The 27,267-nt window shown below is 37.0% G+C and overlaps 1 protein-coding gene across 3 annotated transcripts; it reads left to right on the top strand.

Annotated features, from left to right (window-relative positions):
- Positions 1 to 3: 3 nt before the first annotated feature.
- On the top strand, positions 4 to 26,451 carry elmo2 (engulfment and cell motility 2). Of its 3 annotated transcripts, none has more exons than XM_067388754.1 (21): positions 4 to 174; positions 6,708 to 6,787; positions 8,292 to 8,332; positions 9,288 to 9,360; positions 10,112 to 10,162; positions 10,270 to 10,439; positions 11,659 to 11,758; positions 12,186 to 12,331; positions 12,547 to 12,625; positions 13,702 to 13,752; positions 14,853 to 14,975; positions 15,684 to 15,803; positions 15,954 to 16,058; positions 18,456 to 18,564; positions 19,324 to 19,460; positions 19,541 to 19,704; positions 21,492 to 21,604; positions 21,683 to 21,790; positions 21,867 to 21,949; positions 22,683 to 22,760; positions 24,800 to 26,451. In XM_067388754.1, exons 2-21 carry the CDS (start codon positions 6,710 to 6,712, stop codon positions 24,998 to 25,000), a joined length of 2,130 nt encoding a protein of 709 aa, XP_067244855.1. In that variant the 5' UTR covers positions 4 to 174; positions 6,708 to 6,709; the 3' UTR covers positions 25,001 to 26,451. The 3 variants fall into 3 exon arrangements, with proteins under 3 accessions (XP_067244855.1, XP_067244854.1, XP_067244856.1); XM_067388753.1 differs by having other exon boundaries at positions 12,186 to 12,337; XM_067388755.1 differs by lacking the exons at positions 4 to 174; positions 6,708 to 6,787; positions 8,292 to 8,332; ... (9 more) ...; positions 15,954 to 16,058; positions 18,456 to 18,564 and adding an exon at positions 19,143 to 19,240.
- The last annotated feature ends 816 nt before the right edge of the window (positions 26,452 to 27,267 follow it).

Below are 27,267 nucleotides of genomic sequence, written 5' to 3'. Positions count from 1 at the left end.
TAAAGCGCGCTCTGTGCTGGATCATATAGCGCGATCAGAGGTATAGAACAGATTAATGTGATTATCAGGATGAAGAAGAGTGCGGTGATGAAGATGTAATGGCGTAAACTCCGCCCATCTGCCTCCATCTGAACAGCAGCTCTCACACATCGCTGTTTTATCGCTCGTTTTGGGGTAAGAACATCACATAAACATGAAAAACACCCTCGCATGCTGCATGACAGCGGTGTCAGCATGATATCTGCGCTATTCGCATGCCTTCAGATGGAGTTTCCGTGCAGATTTATCTCAATCTGACATTTTATGATCGATGCATCTGATGATTGCGGAGTTAAACGCGTGATGTGTGTGAACGCTGCCGAAAGCGATGCGATTTTAATTCACATTACATCGACGCCCATCATCAGATCTGCGCACGTTCGTGTTACTGTCATATCAGTGTCATTGAGTGTCATTGTGTTTAAACGTCATATTCATTCCTTCATCTGGATTTGTGTCCGTTAATAGAACAGACAACAGCAAACACTGGAGCACATCAGATACAGTGTGAAAGATCATTTCGACATCTCTAAGAATAATTTCAAAGAAAATATGTACACTGATTGTTGTAGTCTGTCAGTTGTGACGTCATCTCGATTATGTCATACAGGACTCGCTTGTGTAGCGGAAACATTCGAATTTAGAATCCTCTGTTTAGTAACCATGGTGATTCATTTTCACTTAGGAAATAGAACTTCTTTAAATCGTGGTTAGACTTTATTTGAAGGTATCCTTGTTACAGTTTAATTATACGAACAAGTACTAAGTAATGCTAATTAATGTACTTACTATAGGGTTAGTTGCTTGTAATTATGCACACTTTACTGTTATTACTACTAGTAGGTCACTGATTCTTCAGATAAAGGACAAAACATGTTTTAGAAGTTAGTTTTTATTATTTATTAATACATTATTTTTAAACTGATATTTGAAGACAAAGGTCTCAGCTAATGAACCATGTAAGGAAACATGTTTCTCTTTTTTTTCCCTAAAAATGTACAATGTACAGTTTACAAAAACTGATGGAGTTGACAAAAACTGACGGAGTTGACAAATATTGACGAGTTGACAAATACTGACGGAGTTGACAAATATTGACGAGTTGACAAAAACTGATGGAGTTGGCAAATACTGACGGAGTTGACAAATATTGACGAGTTGACAAATACTGACGAAATTGACAAATATTGACGGAGTTGAGAAAAACTGATGGAGTTGACAAATAATGACGGAGTTGACAAATATTGACGAGTTGACAAATACTGACGGAATTGACAAATATTGACGAGTTGACAAAAACTGATGGAGTTGACAAATACTGACGGAGTTGACAAATATTGACGAGTTGACAAATACTGACGGAATTGACAAATATTGATGAGTTGACAAAAACTGATGGAGTTGACAAATACTGACGGAGTTGACAAATATTGACGAGTTGACAAATACTGACGGAATTGACAAATATTGACGGAGTTGCGAAAAACTGATGGAGTTGACAAAAACTGACGAATATTGACGAGTTGACAAATACTGACGGAGTTGACAAATATTGATGGAGTTGACAAAAACTGACGGAGTAGACAAAAACTGATGGAGTTGACAAATACTGATGGAGTTGACAAATATTGACGGAGTTGACAAATACTGACGGAGTTGACAAATATTGACGGAGTTGACAAAAACTGACGGAGTTGACAAATATTGACGAGTTGACAAAAACTGATGGAGTTGACAAATACTGACGGAGTTGACAAATATTGACGAGTTGACAAAAACTGATGGAGTTGACAAAAACTGACGGAGTTGACAAATATTGATGAGTTGACAAAAACTGATGGAGTTGACAAATACTGACGGAGTTGACAAATATCGACGAGTTGACAAATACTGATGGAATTGACAAATATTGACGGAGTTGAGAAAAACTGATGGAGTTGACAAATACTGACGGAGTTTACAAATATTGACGAGTTGACAAAAACTGATGGAGTTGACAAATACTGACGGAGTAGACAAAAACTGATGGAGTTGACAAATACTGACGGAGTAGACAAAAACTGATGGAGTTGACAAATACTGATGGAGTTGACAAATATTGACGAGTTGACAAATACTGACGGAGTTGACAAATACTGACGGAGTTGGCAAATATTGATGGAGTTGACAAAAACTGATGGAGTTGACAAATACTGACGGAGTTGACAAATATTGAGTTGACAAAAACTGACGGAGTTGACAAATATTGATGGAGTTGACAAAAACTGACGGAGTAGACAAAAACTGATGGAATTGACAAATACTGATGGAGTAGACAAAAACTGATGGAGTTGACAAATACTGACGGAGTTGACAAAAACGGATGGAGTTGACAAATATTGATGAGTTGACAAAAACTGATGGAGTTGACAAAAACTGACGGAGTTGATCAATACTGATGAGTTGACAAAAACTGACGGAGTTGACAAAAACTGACGGAGTTGACAAATACTGACGGAGTTGACAAAAACTGACGGAGTTGACAAAAACTGATGGAGTTGACAAATACTGATGGAGTAGACAAAAACTGATGGAGTTGACAAATACTGACGGAGTTGACAAATACTGACGGAGTTGACAAATATTGACGAGTTGACAAAAACTGACGGAGTTGACAAATATTGACGAGTTGACAAAAACTGATGGAGTTGACAAAAACTGACGGAGTTGACAAATACTGACGGAGTTGACAAATATTGACGAGTTGACAAATACTGACGGAGTTGACAAATACTGACGGAGTTGGCAAAAACTGACGGAGTTGACAAATATTGATGAGTTGACAAAAACTGATGGAGTTGACAAAAAACTGACGGAGTTGACAAATACTGACGAGTTGACAAAAACTGACGGAATTGACAAATATTGATGAGTTGACAAATACTGACGGAGTTGACAAAAACTGACGGAGTTGGCAAATATTGATGGAGTTGACAAAAACTGATGGAGTTGACAAATATTGACGAGTTGACAAAAACTGCCGGATTGACAAATATTGACCAGTTGACAAATACTGACGGAGTTGGCAAATATTGATGGAGTTGACAAAAACTGATGGAGTTGACAAATACTGACGGAGTTGACAAATATTGACGAGTTGACAAAAACTGACGGAGTTGACAAATATTGATGGAGTTGACAAAAACTGACGGAGTTGACAAAAACTGACGGAGTTGACAAAAACTGATGGAGTTGACAAATACTGACGGAGTTGACAAAAACGGATGGAGTTGACAAATACTGACGGAGTAGACAAAAACTGATGGAGTTGACAAATACTGACGGAGTTGACAAATATTGACAAGTTGACAAAAACTGACGGAGTTGACAAATATTGATGGAGTTGACAAAAACTGACGGAGTAGACCAAAACTGATGGAGTTGACAAATACTGACGGAGTTGACAAAAACTGATGGAGTTGACAAATACTGACGGAGTTGACAAATATTGACGAGTTGACAAATACTGACGGAGTTGACAAATATTGACGGAGTTGACAAATACTGACGGAGTTGACAAATATTGACGGAGTAGACAAATATTGACGGAGTTGACAAATACTGACGGAGTTGACAAATACTGACGGAGTTGACAAATATTGACGGAGTTGACAAAAACTTACGGAGTTGACAAAAACTGATGGAGTTGACAAAAAATGACAGAGTTGACAAATATTGACGGAGTTGACAAAAACTGATGGAGTTGACAAAAACTGACGGAGTTGACAAATACTGACGGAGTTGACAAATATTGATGAGTTGACAAAAACTGACGGAGTTGACAAATACTGACGGAGTTGACAAAAACTGACGGAGTTGACAAAGACTGATGAGTTGACAAAAATTGACGGAGTTGACAAAAACTGACGGAGTTGACAAATACTGACGGAGTTGACAAATACTGACGGAGTTGACAAATACTGACGGAGTTGACAAAAACTGACGGAGTTGACAAATACTGACGGAGTTGACAAATACTGACGGAGTTGATCAATACTGACGAATTGACAAAAACTGACGGAGTTGACAAATACTGACAGAGTTGATCAATACTGACGAGTTGACAAAAACTGACTGAGTTGACAAATACTGACGGAGTTGACAAAAACTGACGGAGTTGACAAATATTGACGGAGTTGACAAACACTGACGGAGTTGACAAATACTGACAGAGTTGATCAATACTGACGAGTTGACAAAAACTGACGGAGTTGACAAAAACTGACGGAGTTGACAAATACTGACGGAGTTGACAAATACTGACGGAGTTGACAAAAACTGACGGAGTTGACAAATACTGACAGAGTTGATCAATACTGATGAGTTGACAAAAACTGACGGAGTTGACAAATACTGACAGAGTTGATCAATACTGACGAGTTGACAAAAACTGACGGAGTTGACAAACACTGACGGAGTTGACAAACACTGACAGAGTTGATCAATACTGACGAGTTGACAAAAACTGACGGAGTTGACAAATACTGACGGTGTTGACAAAAACTGACGGAGTTGACAAATACTGACGGAGTTGACAAATACTGACGGAGTTGACAAAAACTGACGGAGTTGACAAATACTGACAGAGTTGATCAATACTGATGAGTTGACAAAAACTGACGGAGTTGACAAACACTGACGGAGTTGACAAACACTGACAGAGTTGATCAATACTGACGAGTTGACAAAAACTGACGGAGTTGACAAATACTGACGGAGTTGACAAAAACTGACGGAGTTGACAAATACTGACAGAGTTGATCAATACTGACGAGTTGACAAAAACTGACGGAGTTGACAAATACTGACGGAGTTGACAAACACTGACGGAGTTGACAAATACTGACAGAGTTGATCAATACTGACGAGTTGACAAAAACTGACGGAGTTGACAAATACTGACGGAGTTGACAAAAACTACCAGAGTTGACAAATACTGACAGAGTTGATCAATACTGACGAGTTGACAAAAACTGACGGAGTTGACAAAGGTCCAGCTGTGGCCAAATATACAGTATATGTAAATAGAATCATGAAACTACATTAGAAGAATTCCCCATATGCAGAAAACACATTAAATCACATTATATAGACTTTTTGAGAGCCCTTGTCAATCATTGGACATAAAACCTGATGGAGTTGACGTCTGACGGAGTTGACAAAATTGAATATTTTTCCACCTTAACCACGTGTTGTTCAGTGGAGAAGTTTTGTTTTCTTTCTCAGTTGTAGCTGCCTTAATAAACATATAAAAAATGTCAAGATTTATCCCACAACTATTTAAAGAAACTATTACACTGGAATGACGGAGTTGACATGTTAAATCTGTGACCGCAGAGACTTCAACATTGTTTGTATAAAATATAAAGAACTATAAAACTTCAAGGACTATGTTTCCTACTGTGAGATCCACAATGAACAGGAAATAGTAAGAGCTCCTCAGAGTTAAAAATGACCATGACATCTGATTTATTCACAATTATAAAAAATCCTGACGCAAAGTGAGGACACTACTTTGATAGGCATTTTTTATGGAAATTATAATTCAAGACTTACTTTTTGTATTGTTTGTTATATTGCAGATCTCTGCCTTTCAATTTAAATGTATATTTTTGATTTGTTACATTTGTTACATTTTTAAACACTTTCTTTGGCAATTTTACATTGTGACAGGCTACATTACACATATATTTTCCAAGTATAGAGCATGTATTTAAATAATACTAACAAAATTATTTAAAAATAAAAGCAATTAATGTCCTTAGTATCCAGATTTCATATAGATGTAACTTTTTAAGTTTTTTTATTTTGATGAATTTATTTATTTTTAACATAAAGGGGGGCTTTGTGTTTAGCATGTTTTGTCTCAAGAATCAGTAAAGTACAAGATGTGTAACATTGTAAAATAAAATGTTAACTAAAATCTTAAATCAAGAATCAAGATTTGAAGTTGAATAAGTATTCACAGACAAAAACACTTTCACAGATGAAAACAGCTATACCAGGGCTGCAAAAACCTTAACTTTAAACCTGATCCAGCTAATCAAGTCCTTCAGGTTTATTTGAAAACTACAGGAATGTGTGTTTAATTAGGGTTAGCAGGGCTGTGTGCAGTTTTACTCTCCTGAACTAGACAGTAAAAACAGAGTTTGCTCTTTCATAGCTTGTGCGTCTTGATGGAGCTCTCTGTTGTGTTTCACTGGTATTAATTTTGTCACAGATGTTTCTACTAAAATTACTTTAGAGAAATAAAAATATGGACTCACATGAGTGAGAACAGTCAGCAAACTCATCTTTGCTATAACATCAGCTTTCCTTCAGATTCTATAAGAAAGCATGTCAGAGTCAGTGGCCTGTCGATGTGGCCGTGTGAAGCGTACTGATGTGTGTTCAGCGATTCACAGCCACCGCACGTCATCGAGTTTCTGTGAGAGTTGCCGACCGCTGGCCAAGCGACAGATATGCAAACGAGCAGTGAAGTGATGCAGAGACTACCAATGGGAGAGCAGAAACTGTATATGGCCATTACTCTCTGCTGTTTAAATATGTGGTAAATGTTTGCTGGTTTACTGAACACAACTAGCTGTTATGAGACAAGTGTGTCTTTGACATGTGATCGTGTGTTTCAGTCATGCCGCCTCCATCAGACATCGTGAAGGTGGCCATCGAGTGGCCTGGTGCAAACGCTCAACTCATTGAAATTGACCAGGTATTGTCTTTTACTCCTATTAATATTAGTAACATACAGATTGTTTTGTGCTTTTGTTTGACCTGCTGACATTTTTGACCAATGCACTGTCCTCTTAAAGCACACAATGATTTTTTCTTTTCTTACCAAAAAGTAACCATGGTGAAATTTTCAGTCAAAATACCACAGTAAATACAGTTATCAGCCACTACTGACATAATTAAGGGAAAAGAAAATGACTGAGAGATAGTGAAACCTCTTACAGGAGATCCCAGCCACTCAGTGTCTGAATTCACTCACTCGCTTTCATTCACTCCTTCAAGTGAAGTACAGGCCTATTAGTGGAGTAATGTAGGGAATAGTGAATGAGGGTATTGGGGACGATTTCAAACACAGCTGTTGTTAGTTTCCACAGTTGTTAATGAGTTGCGCACCTGTTTCTAATTCTGTTAAATAGCTTTCCTTTGAATTTTAGCCCTTAGTTTTCCTCAGTTCTTGGTCTCGTGTTAACATTATATTCCTGTGTGTACACAACAAAATCTCCAGAGTTAAGCTTGGAGTACATATGGTCCCTCTCTAAATAGTGTTAAAATAACACTTAACTTAAAGTTAATGAGATAATTAAGTGATGATTGTGCATTAGTGATGAACACCTGCTGTTAACAAGCAGAATCTCTGAAGAAAAGAGAAACACAAGAACTACAGCTGACCTTAGCCACAGTCTTTGATTAAATCATCTGAAGATAAAAGACATTTTATCTCTCAAGATCTCAGTAAAGGAGGATTATCTTTTCTTAATTCAGTGATTCTGCTTGTTAACAGCAGGTGTTCATCACTAATGCTCAATCATCACTGAATTATCTCCTTAACTTTAGCTCTGCTTCAGTGTTGCTTTAACACTATTTAGAGAGGGACCATATGTACTCTGAGCAGAGTTGATTTCACTCTGGTGATTTTGCGGTGTAGTTCTTAATGTCCCTGACTGTTGTTTATTAAAGGGTTAGTTCACCCAAAAATGAAATTTCTGTCATTAATTACTCTCCCTCATGTCGTTCACTCCCGTAAGACCTTCATTCATGTTCAGAACACAAATATTTTTTTATTATGAAATCTGAGAGGTTTATGATCCCCAAGAGAAAGCAATGTAATTACCACTTTCAAGGTTCAGAAAGGTACTAAAGACATCATTATAACAGTCATGTGACTGTAGTGGTTCAACCTCAATGAGACAAGAATACTTTTTGTGCGCTTTATTTAACAACAGCATTTCCAGGTTGTGCATCTGAACGCCGGCCAGTAATGAGTTAGCGTTCTGACATAGAACCTGGAAATGCTGAACTGTGTTTACAACTTGAAAAGCGTAGGAGAATGACAGGGAAGAGAAGGACTTGTTGAATAAAGTTGTTTTTGGTCATGGTGACCACTAGTAATTTCTGAAGTATTGTGCAGGATCTACATGTACTGTTTGATTAAAGACATTCTCAGCATAGAGTCTGTAATGTGTGTGTGTGTGTGTGTGTTGCAGAAGAAGCCGCTGGCGTCCATCATTAGAGAAGTGTGTGATGGGTAAGTCAGTCTGTCCTGCATCTGCTGCTAAAGCTAAACACTGACAGTGTGCTGAATCCACACATGCTGCAGATCACACTCATGTCTCTCATATGATTCGTTTCTGCCGAGCGGTACGGTACAGCACAGTATGGTAAAAAAAAGAAGTATCAGAAGTTGTGAATGGTATAGGTGACAGATCTTCTGTTAGATCATGTAATGCATTGCTTTGCATTTATTTTACATCCCAATAATGGTTTTTATCACAATGTAGTTGTTTTGTGAAAAATGTCTAATTTCAGTTTATATTACAAACATTTTTTGCATTACGTTTTCTGAAATTGTATTTTTAAACATGCAAATTAGTTATTGTCTAAAGTACACTAATTTGCATACATTTCCAGAACAGAAATCTGAACATTGGATAAAGTGAAGTTCAAAATTCTTGTTTATGTTAAAGGTTTTTACGGAGTTCACTTTTATCACTCTATAATTCAGAAAATACTGTAAACAGAGAGAACAACATGCATTTTCACCACAATTTTAGGAATAAAATATTATATAAATCAGGTGAATGATATATGAACAAACCCTCAGAATATGGCGTGTGTGAAGCTGCTTCTGAATCACAGACTTTAAAAATATGTAATGAACTTGAAATCTACAGATGCAAACAGTAAATAAAATAAACACTTAAATGTGTATTTTGGATGTTTTCTTATTACTAGTCTGAAAGAAGACATGATATGGAAGCAAAATAGATGAAAAAATAAATAATGTGATTGTTCACATCTGTAGAGTTCATTTTCTCTCTGGGGTTTAAGCCAATGTTTAGGTGATTATTTCTCAGCTGTGGTTTTGAGTAGAAACATAATTCATCATCAGAAAGCAGTGATTCTTTAGTGCATGTTTTTCTGGGTCACAGGGACTGAAATGCTGGATCAGGTGACATGAATCTGTGTTGTGTTTGTTTTAGATGGTCTCTGTCGGGATCGGAGCAGTTCGCCCTGCGTTACGCTGACGGGCCGCAGCTCTACATCACTGAACAGGTCGAGATCAGCTGGAGCTGGAGATCCACTAATATTCATAGTTTTCACATCACACACATATAGGAACGCCCACCTGGAGGGCAAAACCAGGCTTTCCTCTCATTTTTACCAGTTTTGTAGTAAGTGATAATGTAGTAAGACAGTGATATTAAAAGATCAAATCCAATATACACACAGCTTATTGATAAAGCATATATACAGGTGAGTAGATGAACCCAGAATATGAACGCATAGAGAACCATTGTAAAGAAAACTCTTGCATTCATATTCTGGGTTCATCTGCTCACCTGTATATAGTATGCTTCATCAATAAGCTGTATATTGAATATCAGTATCACTGTTTCAGTACATTAAGGCACTTTAAGCGTTTTTCACATTAATGTCCCGCTGTTTTTTGTGATTGAAACACTGCCGTATATGGACCACAAGTGGCTAAAACTTGCATTTTGTTCACATATTTTTGTTTTTCTTCTTTTGAGATGGAAATTCTATGGATGTTTTGCCCTCCAGGTCTCCACACCAGTCATGTGACTGAGAACTATGAGTATACAGTGTGTGATACCTGATATGCAGAACTGATATTTGATCATTGTTTGTTTAGTAATTTTTTTTTTTTTGCACATTGCTTGGTACAAAAAACATTTATCAATATTTAATCATCATAACATATAAATAATATTCTAACCGGAGAATGTCTTTTTCTGTTTGGTGGTACAGGAGTTTAATCAATCTCCGTTTGTCTTTGTATTAGAGCCGTAGTGAAATGAAAAACGGCACCATCCTCCGACTGGCCATCTCTCCTGTGAGTCTGACAGCAATCGCCACACGCTCTCTGGATTGGAATGAATTCTGATTTCCCACAGAAATAGTGTGAGGACTTGATGTTAACTGGGTTGTTTTGTGTGTTAGATGCGAGCCGCTCGACAGCTGCTGGAGCGGATCCAGTCTCATGGGATCGACGCCCGTCTGGAGGCCTTGAAAGAGCTCGCTAAACTCTCAGCTGACCCCACATTCGCCACAGAGTTCATCAACATGGAAGGCCTGGCGACACTGGCACGGCTGGTGGAGAGCGGCACACAGTATGTGTCCCACATAGACATGCTGCCACATTATGAGCTTAATGGATCATATACAGTAGTGTTCAAATGTGAATATGTTTTAGTTCAAAATATGAGGAAAGTATTAGATTTTTTTTTTAATATTTTGAATATGAAATACTAAACTTGGTTAAGGTATTTATCTGACAAAATTATTTGGCAAAAAGGGCAATTTGCATTTTACAATGCAAAAAAAAAAAAAAAAAAATCATAGAAAAACAGGAAAAAGCAAACATTGACATAATCAGTTATTAATATTTCATTGGTTTTCTCTTGTTTTTGCATGTGTTCATAATTTCTTTGTATGCCAGCCTGGCCAAAAATGATGGCACACTATTTTGCATGTCTCAGTGCATTATTATCACAAATAACACAATTTACTCCAAGCACAGCTATACAACATGCTTACAGAATCTTTAACACATTTTTAATTGTGTTTAAATAAAGAGTGAAGATGTCAATTTTCCGAGGCCAGACATCACTTTGACAACTACTGTAAACTCCTGAATCATGCAAAGGGGTTAAATTGCCAATCACAAAAATATGACAACATTTTACCTCTTGATATATAATCATACTACCATTGAAAAGTTTAGGGAGGTTATTTATTTATGTATTTGAAGAAAGTCTCTTCTGCTCACTAAGGCTGCATTTATTTGATCAAAAATACAGTAAAAAAAACTTAAAATTGTGAAATATTATTACAATTTAAAATATCTGTTTTCTATGTGAATATATAGTAAAATATAATTTATTCCTGTGATCAAAGCTGAATTTTCAGCATCATTACTCCAGTCTTCAGTGTCACATGATCCTTCAGAAATCATTCTGATATGATGATTTGCTGCTCAAGAAACATTTATGATTATTATAAGTGTTGTGCTGCTTCAGATTGTTGTGGAAACCGTCATATATTTTATTTTTCAGGATACTTTGATGAATATTATATAGCATTTATTTTAAATAGAACTATTTACTGTCTGAATTTAATGTGTTCTTGCTGAATAAAAGCATTCATTTCTTTCAGAAAAAAAAAAAAAAATCTTACTAACCCTAAACTTTTGAATGTTTGTGTATATATTTCTACCTATATCCCTTCATTATTGTTTAAAATTATGCTTGTAGTTGTTTGTAAGCTTAAATAGATTCAAGAAGTATGATTTCTTCACCCTGTTCAGAGATGCGTGTTTTATGTGTGTAGTTTTGGGGAGATGTTGGCCTTCACTCTCACGGCATTTCTGGAGCTCATGGATCACGGCATCGTGTCCTGGGAACTGATATCTATGTCCTTCATCAAACAGGCAAGTAAAAAAACGTACAACATGTCTGTCTGTTTCTAAAGAAGCCTTTCTCAACCTCTTTGAACTCTGACTTTTACTCTCTGAAAGGTGTCCTTTGAAAATGGGTATGTGTATCTCCTCAGAATATGCATTATTTTAGGATTTAATTGAACGTATTTAGCATCCCACAAGTCTATGGTCTTGTTTATAGGTCATGTGCATTAGACAAAATATTTTCTAGAGATGATGAATGGATGTTGTTTGTCGCTGATTTGTTACAGAACCAAATATGTGACTGTGTTTATGAATGAGTCATTGACTTATTCACTCAACCATCTTGTTGGATGTTTCCGGTCTGAAGATGGATTTGTTGTCAATATTTAGTTACACTGCCTGGTAGAATGGTGTTAATGCTATGTTATAGTCACGTGAGAGTGCTGTGTGACAGATCGCAGGTTACGTGAACCAGCCCATGGTGGACGTGTCCATTCTGCAGCGCTCACTAGCCATCCTGGAGAGTATGGTGCTCAACAGCCACAGCCTGTACCAGCGCGTGGCGCAGGAGATCACTGTGGCGCAGCTCATCGCACACCTGCAAGTGTGAGCACATACACGCACACACACACGCACACACTCACAGCAGCGCAGGTCACGTGCTTCTCTCCCGCACGCACGCACACACAGCCACTGAACGCGAGTAGATGTGTAATAAAAACCTCCGGCGCTCCAGATAGTGACATATGAGTCCAGAAGTGTTGGAATCCAAGAGCAAGATACCTCTAACTGTGTGTGTACCATCAACTCTGCAGGTCCAATCAGGAAATCCAGACGTACGCCATCGCTCTCATCAACGCCCTGTTCCTCAAAACCCCCGAGGACAGACGCCAGGTGAACACACACTGTCATTGTCATTGTTAAAAAGTCCATTCACAGTAGGACATGCTGTCATTCACATGTTTAACAGATGACAAGTAAAGACCCGTTCACACCAAGGACATATAACTATATCTGATGTTGTTGGGATCACTTTCGGAACTATTTTTCCAGCTGATAACGATAAAAACATTGACAGCCAATCAGAATCCATCCTGCTTTAAAGTAACAGAAGGCATAAACTACGCTAATATAGTAGGGATCCAAAATATATCGGCCACCGTATCGGTATCGGCCAATATGTGTTCATTTTTTATGTTATCGTTATCGGCCTGATAAGAAACTTGGCTGATATGTCAAAACAAACACCATGAGGCGTCAATGATTTTTAATTCGCCTCTAGAGGTCATTATTGCACTGTATAATGATAGTGGACCCTTCTCAGCTGCTCCAACAACGGACTCAACATCGACAACCTTCAGCTTGAATTATATAATTATATTCTTGTTATATTCTTGGAAAGACTATCTGGCAACAGTAGAGGTCAACTGATTGATCGGTAAAAATGCACACCGATCAATCAGCTGACCTCTACTGTTGCCACATATAAGAGCGTGTTCACACTTGGCAGATTTAGTTTAATTAAAACAAAATCTGGTGTGATTGCTCTGTTAGTGCGGTTCATTTGAATAAGCATTTCACTGAAATATGAATGCAACATCAATATAATTTTCTTTTTTGGTCCGGACCAAAAGAACCAAGAAAACCACAACTCCAAGTGTGAAAACACCCTAAATGTTTCTTTTAGTAAAAGATAACAGGCAGATTTGTAGTATTGTGTGAGTCTGTGAAAGAAAAGTTTATAATAGTCAGTCAGAGAAAAGCATGACAAAAAACTGAATTGTAGGAACCAATGAGTCATTGAATCATCCACTCAATCATTCATTTGTTAGATGCTCTCAAAACATTCTCATTTCTTACACTTGGTTGTGTATTTCCTGCAGTGTTTCTGTCTGTAGTCTGTATTTGGAGTCTGCTTTACACATTCTCAGACCTGCTGATGTGACTCTGTATGTGTGTGTTTATGACAGGAGATGGCAAGTACATTGGCACAGAAACACCTTCGTGGCATCATACTAAACGTAAGTGTCAGGTTTTTGTAGCTGTGATCCGTACGTAATGGCATCAGATTCCCTTTGCCACTCATATTCTGCTATTAGTTGCTATTAACAGATTCAGATGTGGTCGCTAAATGTTCCAGCCGATTGACCATATGCAACGTTCTTAAGAACTTCCGTAATAATATAATAAACTTCTGGTGAAATGTCACTTGTTGGTGTGTTGGTATCTTCAATGTCTTGAGGTAGCTTTAACAGCATCAATAGTGTAATACTTAGTTTATAATCAGAATATAATCACTTAAATAGTCAGGCCTAGCATTAATTTAGTTATTCAAACAAGACGACATATAAGAGATACATCCCTCAGTGTTTCTCCTCAGCAAAATTCAATTCGACAAACTGCATTTTTTTAACCTAGTGATTTTACAATGTTTAATATTTGTTCAAAAGCGAAACTAGTGAAACTATTACAGAAAATAAGCCAAAATGAGCCAATAAATGGTCCTCTGCCACCATCTGCTGGTTATAATGGTAATTAATGTATTTTATATTTTTTAAAATAAAAGTGTTTTCTATCAAATGTTTCACCTATACCTTGAAACATTCAATTTTACAATGGGGACAATCTCAGGAGGATGAACAAATAATGTTTAGCCTGATTACAGACACCGTGTTTCTTATTCAAACGTTCCCATTAGCTTCGTCTTTATTGCAATCAATAAAACTGGTTTATTGGCAAATTAGGTAAGTGTGATAACTGTCTTAAAATATATATACAACATTAAAAAGTCAACCATTGATGGTTGTGTGTCGATGTAGAGGGAGTACGGAATAATCAGCTCACAGTTCACCAGAAATGCCCAAGAAGCGTCCGTGCATATAGTCAATTTGGACTGCAGATTCAAAGCATACAGATCCAAATGTGATGGTGTAAATCACAGGTGATATTACAAATTCAGCAAATAGCAGGTGAAAAAGAAGAAAAAAGGGATCCAAACACAAAAAATGTAGGCATTTTCCTCCTATGTGTGTATAGGATCATCAGTTAATAGTGGTTCAGAAGCAGTGTGATCATGAGAGTGTTGATCTGTGAGTAACTGCATCGACAACCTGTTTTCCAGCACATCATTCGAGGGAATCGACCCGTCAAAGCTGAAATGGCACATCAGCTGTACGTTCTGCAAGTTTTGACCTTCAACCTTCTGGAGGAGCGCATGATGACCAAAATGGACCCCAATGACCAGGTGAGCTTTATGAAGGAAAATGTTCACTTTTCATTACGATTAATGGAGGGATGATTCAAATGAATTAGTGTTAAAAGGCATCTAATGTGCATGACAGCTGCTTCATTGTACATAAGTATTCAGAATTCATGCATATGATGAATATATTACAGATGAGGATATGAACTTTATGTTCTTGTATAATCACATCGATCAATAAAGCATAACAGAAGTTCCTAAAAATCAGTTAAAGGTGGATTTAAGCTTTAGTCTGAATTGCTTCTGTCAATCTCAGACTGATCTGATGATGGTGAGATCTGACCTCTGTGTGGATCAAATCTGTTTCAGGACTCTTGTTCATATATAATCTCAATATATTATTACAATGTTTGCAAAGGAATGTTTGTAAATGTAAGATTGATATTTAATGTGAAAACGAGGACTTAAAGGACCAAGTATCTGACAAGCCACAGTTTGAGTCATTAAAATAATTAGTGTAGTAATTATTGATAACAGTGGAACTTGGCTGACTGACTGACTGCAGAATAATCCTTAAATAAACTTTCATTCACAGCACTGTTTGGCCAGCATACTCATGGCACGAAATGGAAAACAGTGCTGATTTTGATTTCAGCGTTTTCCAAGATACTTGGGAAAGTTGCATTCTTTTAGATTCTTCAAGCAGCATGAATTATATAATCATATTCTTCTTTATATTCTTTTCTTTAGACACAGAGAGATATCATATTTGAGCTCCGAAGAATCGCGTTTGATGGAGACAGTGATCCAGGCGGAACGGAAAAGAGAAAAGCAATCTACACTAAAGACTACAAGATGCTGGGCTTCACCGTGAGTGATGTCTGTTTGTTGTCGTAACCTGTGATCTTTTAGAAGGTGACATTTAATTACAAGAGATAATTAAATTCCCTTTCCGAAACAGATGCTGATGTGATGGTTTAATGCTGATCAGTGATAGTTTTGTGTGCTTCATGTGCACAGAATCCTATGAATCCTGCCATGGATTTCACTCAGACGCCACCGGGAATGCTGGCACTCGACAACATGCTGTACCTCGCCAAACTGCATCAGGACACGTATATCAGGGTAAGAGCTCACTTTCATAACCATTATCTCTTTTTTTATGTATTTTTTGAAGCATTGTTTCCTTTTTGTAAATGTGTAAAAAAATGTTTGGTTATAATAATAATAATAAAAGAATAATACATTATGATATTACATTAATATAATATTTTCAGTGTTTGTCAGAGAGCCATCTGAGTGAATTAAGCCAGAGCTTGAATGCTGAAAATTTAGTTCCCATTATCAAACCCAAGTAACGAAATCGATACGCCAAAACATGTTTGTTTGAATAGAGCCAGAGTTACAAAAGCGGAAAGAAGGAAATAAAAATTGCTGGCAAAAAAGATACTTTGCAGTATCATGCACTCCTAATGTTTATAAGAGTATAACACTAAAATGAATCAATTTGGCACACAGATAGAGGACAGTCTCAACATTAACTAGAGAAATTTGAGTCATTTTAGAAACAAAATTCAGTTTTTTCCTCTGATTCATTGGCTCAAGACAATTCGAATGAATTACACCAATTTAAATTTCTGAAAAACCTACTTTTTGAGCTCCATATGACTGTATGTCTGATTTTTACAAAAATTGAACCAGATCATCTTTAGACCATGCCAACACAAAAACATGGCATTTTGAAAGTTGATAAGTCAAACTCTTTTCAAATAACTCGTGAACGAATTCTGGACGTGAGGCTATATCTCTGAAACGCTTAACCATATTCGGACTAAACTTGGTGTGTGTTATGACAACCATGACCTGAGGGTAACTGCACAGTGCCACCTAGTGGTCAGGAGATATGAAAATGGATATTTTTGTTTATAACTTATGAACCATTTGACCTAAACGAGAATGGTCTCTTTTGATTCGGTACAGCATACAAGTCAAACAATACCCAGTTTTCCCATGTCAGCCATTTTGGGAGTCAGGCATTTGGTCATAAAATGCTACATTTAGTGTTTGTCAGAGAGCCATCTGAGTGAATTAAAGCCAGAGCTGGAATGCTGAAAATTTAGTTCCCATTATCAAACCCAAGTAACATTATTGATAGGCCAAAACATGTTTGCTTGAATATAACCATAGTTACAAAAGCGGAAAGAAATAAAAATTGCTGACAAAAAAGATACTTTGCAGTATCATGCACTCCCAATGTTTACAAGAGTATAACACTAAAATAAATCAATTTGGTAAACAGATAGAGGACAGTCTCAACATTAACTAGAGAAATTTTGGAGTCATTTTAGAAACACAATTCAGTTTTTTCCTCTGATTCATTGGCTCAAGACAATTCGAATGAATTACACCAATTAGAATTTTCTGAAAAACCTACTTTTTGAGCTCCATATGTCCGATTTTTACAAAAATTGAACTAGATCATCTTTAGACCATGCCAACACAAAAACATGGCATTTTGAAAGTTGATAAGTCAAACTCTTTTCAAATAACTCGTGAACGAATTCTGGACGTGAGGCTATATCTCTGAAACGCTTAACCATATTCGGACTAAACTTGGTGTGTGTTATGACAACCATGACCTGAGGGTAACTGCACAGTTTTGGTGCAGTGCCACCTAGTGGTCAGGAGATATGAAAATGGATATTTTTGTTTATAACTTATGAAGCGTTTGACCTAAACGAGACTGGTCTCTTTCGATTCGGTACAACAGTACCCAATTTTTCCATGTCGGCCATTTTGGGAGTCAGACATTTTGTCATAAAATGCTAGATTTTATGAATGCATTGGAGTATCACTTGGAAACTGGTCTTGGTAGATTCTTTGGGTCAGGCCAAGAACATAGATATAGTTTTTGATTTTCTTTAAAAACCTACTTTTTCAAACTCTTTCTGGACCGTTTGTCTGATTTTCACCAAATTTGAGTCAGATTATCTTTAGACCATACTAGCAAAAAATTATGGATTTTGTGTCGATAGATAAAACCATTTTCATATATATCGCATTAATGCATTTGATGGCATAATGCCAAACTGCACCTGAGGCTGTATCTCTAGAAAGATCTGACATATTGACCCCAAACTTTATGTGTGTAATTGCCACCCAATATTGACTACACCAGATCAATTCGGTGTCAGCGCCATCTAGGTAAAATTTGATCACAGCAATCATTAATCAACTGTCTGTGAATATGTCAAACTAACGACCAAAGACTACAGATCAGAGGAATCTTTTAGGATTTTCAGAATTTGTCTCAGATAGCCAAATCATAGCCAAAATCGTACAGTATGTGCATAGCTTAAGATTTTTCAGCCATTTTAAATAAAATCATCTAAAATGTCTTTAATTACTTATTGTTGGAGTTGGTCTGATGCTCCCAGCCATGCTTGCATAACTTTTTGTGTTTTTATATCTTGTACTGCAAAATCAAAAAAGAGTCACATGCCTTTGGCTTTCGTTTTTCAGATTGTTCTAGAAAACAGCAGTCGAGAAGATAAGCACGAGTGCCCGTTTGGTCGCTGTGCCATTGAGCTGACGCGCATGCTGTGTGATATTCTACAGGTTGGAGAACTGCGTAAGTGTTTTGCGATGTCTGCGATTCCTCAGTTGACTCACAACTCACTCACAATGAAAACAAACAATGTGATTTTGTCAAATAAAGAAAACAAACAGGACGCCGCCTCGATTTCCTTTCCGTGAAGTTTGTGGAGCGCGTCACAAAAATGAATGGAAACTCAGTGTATAGGCTACTAACAAGCTCTTGCGTGTCATCTGAACTCTTGTTTTCGGTTGATGCGTAGATTCTCTTCTTCTGCTCTGGCGGTTAGCAAATACTGTTGCATTACCGTGTGCGCCCCCTTCTGGATTGGAGTGTGGATTGCCTGTGACTGACTGTATTCATCGTCTGACTGTATGCACTGAACCGTGACAGTTCAGAGCGAACACATGTACCGTATACACAAATTTTCCATCACATCTTGCACTATTTATTTAATGTATTATTATTTGCAATCTTCTCCTTCTTGTTTTACAACTGAAAACACTTCAGGTCAACTTTGCATCGGGGCCATTTTTCCATTACAGACTTATTTTAAATATTTTGTGGGAAATAGAGATCTGATAAGTTAGCCTCTGAATGTTGACAAGTGTAAACACTGATTGGCTGATAATCTCAACTGCTTGATCGGATCACAGTGATCACATGTTAATGCCAAGTGTAAACACAGCCATCGATGTCACCCAATATTCAGGTTTGTTACATCTTTAGAAGTGATGAATGTTTCTACAGTGTGTGTATTTCTGTGATGTAACGTAAACTCGTTTGTCTCTGCAGCGAATGAAGGATGCAACGACTACCATCCGATGTTTTTTACCCATGAGCGCGCTTGGGAAGAGTTCTTCTGCGTTTGCATACAACTGCTCAACAAGACATGGAAGGAAATGAGGGCCACTGCGGAAGATTTCAACAAGGTGAGTGTGTGTGTGTCAGCTAGAGGACAGGCGGGTGCAGTGTGTATGTGTGCGTCAGTGAACACGAGTGTGTGTTTCAGGTGATGACGGTCGTGCGTGAGCAGATCACCAGAGCTCTGGCCATGAAACCGCCGTCACTGGAGCAGCTGCGGGTCAAACTGCGCAGTCTGAGCTACTCGGAGATCCTGCGTCTGCGTCAGTCTGAGAGAATGAGCCAGGACGACTTCCAGTCGCCTCCCATAATGTGAGTCAAGAGACCATTAGTGAGCTCATTTATCTCAGAATCAGTCTGATGTAGTTAACACGCTAATCTAATGCCTTTTGAAGGAAATGAAACTAAATAATAGGTCTTAGTGATGAAGTGTGAAATGAAAATTGAGACCATCATTTTTGTGAGTTAAACAGCTTCTGGAATGAGAAGAAATGTAGGGCGGTTCATCTAATTACTGGGATCTCATGTGAGGGACAGGATTCTGGAGGAGGCGACATTCATGTTTTTGATTAAAGTTTACGAGGGTACATAAATAAAGAAATAATAATGAAGCGCACATAAATCTTTTACAATAAATACTGAATAGTCCATTAAAAAAATAGGACAGACTTAAATTTTGATTTCATGGTGACTTAAAGTGCCCTATTATGCTTTTTTGGGATATTCCCTTTAATGCAGTGTGTAATAAAGCTGTTTGTGAATGTAAAAGATATACAAAGTAGATCAAAGATAAATCCAGATGTAAATATTCCCTAACTTGTACAATTAAAAACTGTTAAGCCTGATTCATATGAAATATTATTGGACTGATCAAGTGTTTTAAACATTAATTTAATATGCATATAGCCTGTCTGCTGAGCATTTTACTTTCAAATGCATCAATTCTTTGGAACTTTGTATATTTCTTCTCTACAAACAATCATTTTGTAATACATTTAATTATGTCTGAAAACATTATTATACATACTATGGAAGCCCATTTCACCACATAAGAAAAAAAAGCTCTGGTAAATCATAAAAAGTCAAAATCATGACATAAAAAGTCAAAATTATGACATGAAATGTTAAAAATTATGACATACTAAGTTGAAATTATGTTAAAAAGTCAAAATTATGATTTAAAAAGTCAAAATTATGACATACTAAGTTGAAATTGTTAAAAACTCAAATTATGATTTAAAAAGTCAAAATTATGATTTAAAAAGTCAAAATTATGACATACTAAGTTGAAATTGTTAAAAAGTCAAAATTATGACATGAAATCTTAAACTTATGACAAACTAAGTTAAAATTATGTTAAAAAGTCAAAATTATGACAGTAAATTGAAATTACGACAGCAAGTCAAAACTATCTTAAGTCATAACTATGAGATAAAAAGATTTTTAAAAAAAGAAAGAAAATTGTGACAAAAAGTCAAAATTATAACATGAAATGTTAAAATTATGACATACTAATTTGAAATTATGAGAATAAAAGTCGAAATTGACTAATTAATTTCAAATTGACTTAAGTCACAATTATGACATACTAAGTTGAAATTATGACTTAAATGTCAAAATTATGAGATGAAAAGTCGAAATTATGACAAAAAGTCTAAATTAAGGTGTAATAATTTCCAATTTCCAAAAGTATTTTTTTGTTATAATTTCAATTTATTCTATAACTTGAACTTAGTCTGTCATAATTTTGACTTTTTATGTCATAACTATAACTTTTTAATCTCATAATTTCAATTTAGTAAGTCATAATTTTGACTTTTTTCATAATTATGATTTACCTAAGCATATTTTTGTCTTATGTGTCAGAAACGCTTCCACAGCATACTGTATGTAAAGGTTAGCAGATGATTCGACGCACAGAGCTGCTTATCTCCATCATTAAAGCTGCTCATCTTCACTTGACCTGCACAGAAGAGCCACTAAACAAAGAATAAACAGATGACAGGAGATTTACAGCACCAAACAGCTCGAGAAGAGACAGAACCATCTGAAGGATTGAGATCCAGCTGATCTTACATATGTTTTCTGTTGATCGTCAGTGAGCTCCGTGAGCGGATCCAGCCGGAGATTCTGGAGCTGATCAAACAGCAGCGACTCAACCGCCTGTGTGAGGGAAGCTGCTTCCGCAAACTCGGCAATAGACGGAGACAAGGTGACGTAACCTCACATCTGCTGACATTCATCATGTAATGAGTTTGTCTAATGATCTTGGCTTTGGTTCCTCTCACAGAGAAGTTCTGGTTCTGCCGTCTGTCGTTGAATCACAAGGTCCTTCACTACGGAGATCTGGACGAGTCTCCTCAGGGTGAAGTGCCATTCGAGCTGCTCACCGATAAGAGTGAGTCAATATAAAGTCACTCAGTGTTACTGGCTTGTGCTGCACAGCGTATTTAAACTCTGTCGTCGTCTCACAGTTCCTGTGTCGGACATGAAAGCCGTGCTGACAGGGAAAGACTGTCCACACATGAAGGAGAAGAGCGCGCTCAAACAGAACAAGGTAAAACACTGACTTCATCTTCTCCTGCTCACGACTGAACAGAACTGATAGATCTGACGTGATACTGTCTGTTTTGAGTGTTTCACAGGATTTCACAGCACATTTCCAGGTTTATTTTCACTGCATATTCTGCATCATGCATCCCATAAACTGTCAAGTCTTAATAACTCATTATTACGTTTATGAAACAAACATGTTTACTGATGTTAATTTATTTAAATATGTTCCTGGTCTGTTTACATTTTTTCTCCCTCTTAGACCTAAATATCATAGAGAATTGTTTAGTTTATCTAGAACGTTTTGCTAACATTCTCATGAAGTTACAAAGTTTTATTTCTGAATGTTCTCTAAATGTTCAAAACATCCAGTTTTTTCTTAGTTATGCGAATGTTAAGGTATGGAGGCATGCGCATGACATGCAGGAAAAAAAATAGTTGGCTAAATCATGCACACTATTTATAAATTGTGGGAACTAAATAGTAAATCAGGCATATGATTTAAGAAATAAAGGGAACGAAATAGTAAATCATGTGCACAATTTATCATGAGTTCAGCATTCACCATTTATTAACTTGTTGACTGAACGCTCACAGACCACAGATGAACACACAGTATCACACTAACAGGAATTAATGTTAATGTTTCTGCATGAGTCTGTATTCTGTATTATATTCCCCTGACTAACATCACATATGTAAATGCCTGAAGTGTTGTAATGGTGCTGTGTTTGTAGGAAGTGTTAGAGTTGGCATTTTCAATCCTCTATGATCCTGATGAAGCTCTCAACTTTGTGGCGCCCAACAAATATGAGGTGAGTCTGAAAAACAGCAGTGCTTTTAGCTGTTAAATCACAATTGTGACATTTGTTCTGTTGAAATTGGATCAATTAAAATCTTAGTAATTGCACAGATATAGTCACATTTTTCCAAGGACTCTTATTTTGATCTCTTCCATGGACTCTTAGTCTGTATTTTGTTTCATTCTTCTAATATTCACTTCCTGTATTTCTTCCTCATTTGTTTCATTGGTTAAAGATGATTTGCACCTGTGTCTAGTTTAGTTAATGGTTATCCTTTATTTGATGGTCAGCCATTTCTGACCATTTTGGCATCCCATTCCCCCTCACAACTTAAACACTTTAATGGCAACATTTCTAAGCAATTTATTTTAGAGTAAGAGTGGTCATGAGGTAAAGAATCAAACATTGCTTTAGTTTTTGATAGCTAGTTAGCAATGAAAGTTTCAGAGATTTCAAGTGCACAATATCCAGTATTAAAGGCATAGTTCACCCAAAAATGAAAATGTGATGTTTATCTGCTTACCCCCAGCGCATCCAAGATGTAGGTGACTTTGTTTCTTCAGTCGATCACAAATGATGATTTTTAACTCCAACCGCTGCTGTCTGACAGTCAAATAATGGGAGTGAATGGGAACTTGGATCAATAAGAGTCGAAAAACATGCATAAACAAATCCAAATTAAACCCTGCGGCTCGTGACGACACATTGATGTCCTAAGACACGAAACGATCGGTTTGTGCGAAAAATCGAACATTATTTATATCATTTTTTACCTCTAATACACCACTATGTCCAACTGCGTTCAGCACTCGGTTAGTGAGGTCTGATCGCGCTCTGACAACGGAAGTAATGTCTCGCACTCATTGAAGTATATGCGCGAGACATCAGAGACGTCAGAGCGCGATCAGACCTCACTAACCGAGTGCTGAACGCAGTTGGACATAGTGGTGTATTAGAGGTAAAAAATGATATAAATAATGTTCGATTTCTCGCACAAACCGATCGTTTCGTGTCTTAGGACATCAATGTGTCGTCACGAGCCGCAGGGTTTAATTTGGATTCATCTGTGCAATGTTTTTCGACTCTTATTGAGCCAAGTTCCCATTCACTCCCATTATTTGACTGACAGACGGCAACGGTTGGAGTTAAAAATCATCATTTGTGTTCTACTGAAGAAACAAAGTCACCTACATCTTGGATGCGCTGGGGGTAAGCAGATAAACATCACATTTTCATTTTTGGGTGAACTATCCCTTTAATTCATTTTTAAGTTTGCTTTTTATAGAGACCTCTAGTTATGGGGTTCTTAATCTTTTTGGGGCCAGTGACCTCTTATAGTGTAGAAAATTTTCCAAGGATCCCTCATAATTACAGCAGTGATTAAAACCTAAAATAAAAATAACAATCAGGAATCGGCGCTTTCTGCCATCTCTGTCTCTGTGAACGTCTTTCTGGAGCACGTCACAAAAAAGAACTAAAACACAGCGAATACTTGTTGCACAGACATGAGAAATATGTCTATAAAAACTGTTAAGTCTGCACTTTTTGCTTATTTGATGTTAAATGCATTCACTTTGGAATAGAAGCACATTTTAGATGATAAAAGAATGTGACTTATAGTCCGGAAAATTATTAATTATTAAATCATAAGTTTTCAGTCTACCTTGGAGACATTGTGTCCCCATTGGCGCCCCTTCCTTGTGGAGTCCCTCAGGGGTCTATTCTGGGTCCGATGCTTTTTTCCTTGTACATGCTCCCATTAGGATCAATTCTAAGAAAGCAAGGCATTTCGTTTCATTTATATGCAGATGACATTCAACTGAAACAAACAGATACCAACCCTTTAAAATGATTGTTGGAGTGCCTCAAGGACATTATAGCTTTACATTTTAACGAGAGTAAAATAAAAATGTGATATTTGGCCCAAATAGTAGTACCCATATGGCCCCAACCTCCATTACAATCTGGGAGTAATCATGGAAAGTGATTTTAAATGTGAAAAACAGATGAATTATGTGGTTAAAGCCATTTGTGATGTGTCTGTCGAGCAGTACTGCATCTGGACGGATGGACTCTCGGCTCTGTTGGGGAAGGAGTTGGGCAGCGACCTCACACGAAGTGACCTTGACACATTAATGAGCATGGAAATGAAGCTCCGCCTCCTCGATCTGGAAAACATCACCATCCCCGAGGCTCCGCCCCCTGTGCCAAAAGAGCCCAGCACGTACAACTTCACCTATAACTACGGATGAGTTTGTCCATTTAATCAGTGTGTTTTCTGTGTCTGTCACTCTTCAGAGGTGAAGTGTGTCACTGAGATACTTTCTTGCCAATTTCATGTACTGTAAGTCCGACACGTCAACTACTGACGCGACCGACAGCATGAGTTCAACATGGACGAAAGGTGCGGAAGCAGCAGAAATGACACACTTCACCTTTAAGCTAGTGTATGTGCCTATACTACACACATGAACTACGAGAGTATTTTTTCAGTCCCTTTTCAAATGTTTGTAAGGTAGAAAAACAAGCGGTTCTTCTGTCTTCAAATATTTGAGTCGAAGAAAAGCCCTGCAGAAACCGTATCTTAGACATCATTCTGTGTTTAGACATTGTAAGGCATCTGCGTCCATGTGCTGATGTGATGTTAAAAGCTTGAGTAACAAAACTGAACAATTAGTAACTTTGTACCCCACAGATCCGTCCGAAGATAACTAATATTTACTGACGTTTGCTTTTGTCAATAGAAATATATATTTTTGTACTTGATGTGAAAGACACTATATGAGTTTGCATGAAAGAACGAAAAGTGCAAGAAGATGGAAACGTATTGTTATGCTGAATTTTGACTCGTAGTCGATGTTTAACAGGATGAACTGAAGTACTGCAGCTGCTCTGAGATATCAGCGTTCAATACAGTCCTTCAAACACTATGATAATAGCCATACGACTTCTTTTGGGTTATTTGTTACAGTATCCAAACATGACAGGAGAAATGCCTGCTGATGATATTTACACATTGTTCTTCTCTCTCTGGTGGCGTTCATATTTGATTGGCATAATATAAGGTTGAAAACACAGATAACCCAGAGATAGGTGACTAACAGAGGTATAATTATTTGCTTCATTATAAGCCTGTGTGAAGCCCGGTCGTTTTTGAATGTTTTAGTGACAGGTATCAGTATTTGATTTGAAATATTAGTACACATTATAATTATATAGTGCCTTCAGAAAGTATTAATTCCCATTTATTTCTCATTCCAGTTGATTTTCCTGTTTTTGATTTTACTGTTATTGGAGGTAATATTTCAACATATTCAAATTTGGCGGCGTAACAAAAGGGTGTGAATACTTCCTAAAGGCCACTGTATATGAACTGTATATATTGTGCTGCCTTTATCACAGTAATTGCAATGGATTTGTGTGCAATAATAAAAAATGTTAAAGTGATAGCTTGATATTTACCTGAGATTTTTTATCCATTTCATACATCATTTGAGCTGTGCCGCACATCCACTATTAAATGCAGTTATGGACAAACCATCTATAAAGGTGTTCATTCATTGAATCCTGGTAGTTTAAATGTTGAAAAATAATGCACACCTGATGTGTAACTGCGCTTTGTGTCGTGACCCTATTACCACCTCAGGTGTGCGTTATTTTTCTGATAATTCAACAGCGTGTCGTAAACTATTCCTTACATGAGGGTGAGTAAATGATGACAGAATTTTAATTTTGGGTGAAATAACCCTACAAATAATGTTAACAATACAACTTTGGATTTTAATAATGTTGAAAATTAACATTGGGTTCATAAAATGCTGTTGTTCATTAACAAATGTAATGTGTTACTAATAATACTACTATATATGAATTATCACTATTAAACCTACTGAATTTCAAGCACCTTTCCGTGTGCGTTTCAGTTCAGAAACATTCTTGTGGAATCTTGACTGACAGTTGCATAAGGCTAGAGAGGAAGACAGGAGGTCACATGACTCATGGAAACAGCTGTGGCCACATGTCACAACGCTGTCGACAGGCCGGCCGAGAGTACAGCACAAAAGCATCTTCACATTCTCTTTATAATTTATTCTTCTCATTACAGCTGCATCAGTTTGTATCCGTGGGATCTGATCTTATTTACTCCCACTCATGTCATCTTTCTGTCTTCATTGGGCACAAAAGGAGATAAATGTTCACATGCATAAAATGAAAAGTGGATGCTATCAGAAATGAAAAATGTATCTTGAAAGCACTAGAGTCGTCCACACAACTAATGTGCTGTTTTCATTGCTTTGTGTGAGGAACAAACCAATATATATATAAATGTATTAACATGATTCCATTAATAAGTTGGTAACAATCTATTTTAGCGTGTTACATCTGTTACACATACTTACTGTAGTAATAACAGTAAATTATGCATAATTACATGCAACTAAACCTAACCCTGTTGTTTACTCAGTACTTAAATGTATAATTATGGACACAAAATAAATAGTAACTAAAATTCAACATC

The sequence above is a fragment of the Chanodichthys erythropterus genome, chromosome 6 (assembly GCF_024489055.1).
Source record: "Chanodichthys erythropterus isolate Z2021 chromosome 6, ASM2448905v1, whole genome shotgun sequence".
Taxonomy (NCBI): Eukaryota; Metazoa; Chordata; class Actinopteri; order Cypriniformes; family Xenocyprididae; genus Chanodichthys; species Chanodichthys erythropterus.
Note: the sequence above shows the minus strand (reverse complement) of the source record. Positions and strands in the feature narration are given on the sequence as shown.

What these genes read in the sequence shown, in the direction of transcription:
- elmo2 (XM_067388753.1), top strand. Translation starts at nt 6,710, where the DNA reads ATGCCGCCTCCATCAGACATCGTGAAGGTGGCCATCGAGTGGCCTGGT. An exon ending in TTCGTGGCATCATACTAAAC is followed by an intron (nt 13,753 to 14,852) that starts GTAAGTGTCAGG and finishes CCTGTTTTCCAG; the next exon opens with CACATCATTCGAGGGAATCG. An exon ending in GCGCGCTCAAACAGAACAAG is followed by an intron (nt 21,950 to 22,682) that starts GTAAAACACTGA and finishes CTGTGTTTGTAG; the next exon opens with GAAGTGTTAGAGTTGGCATT.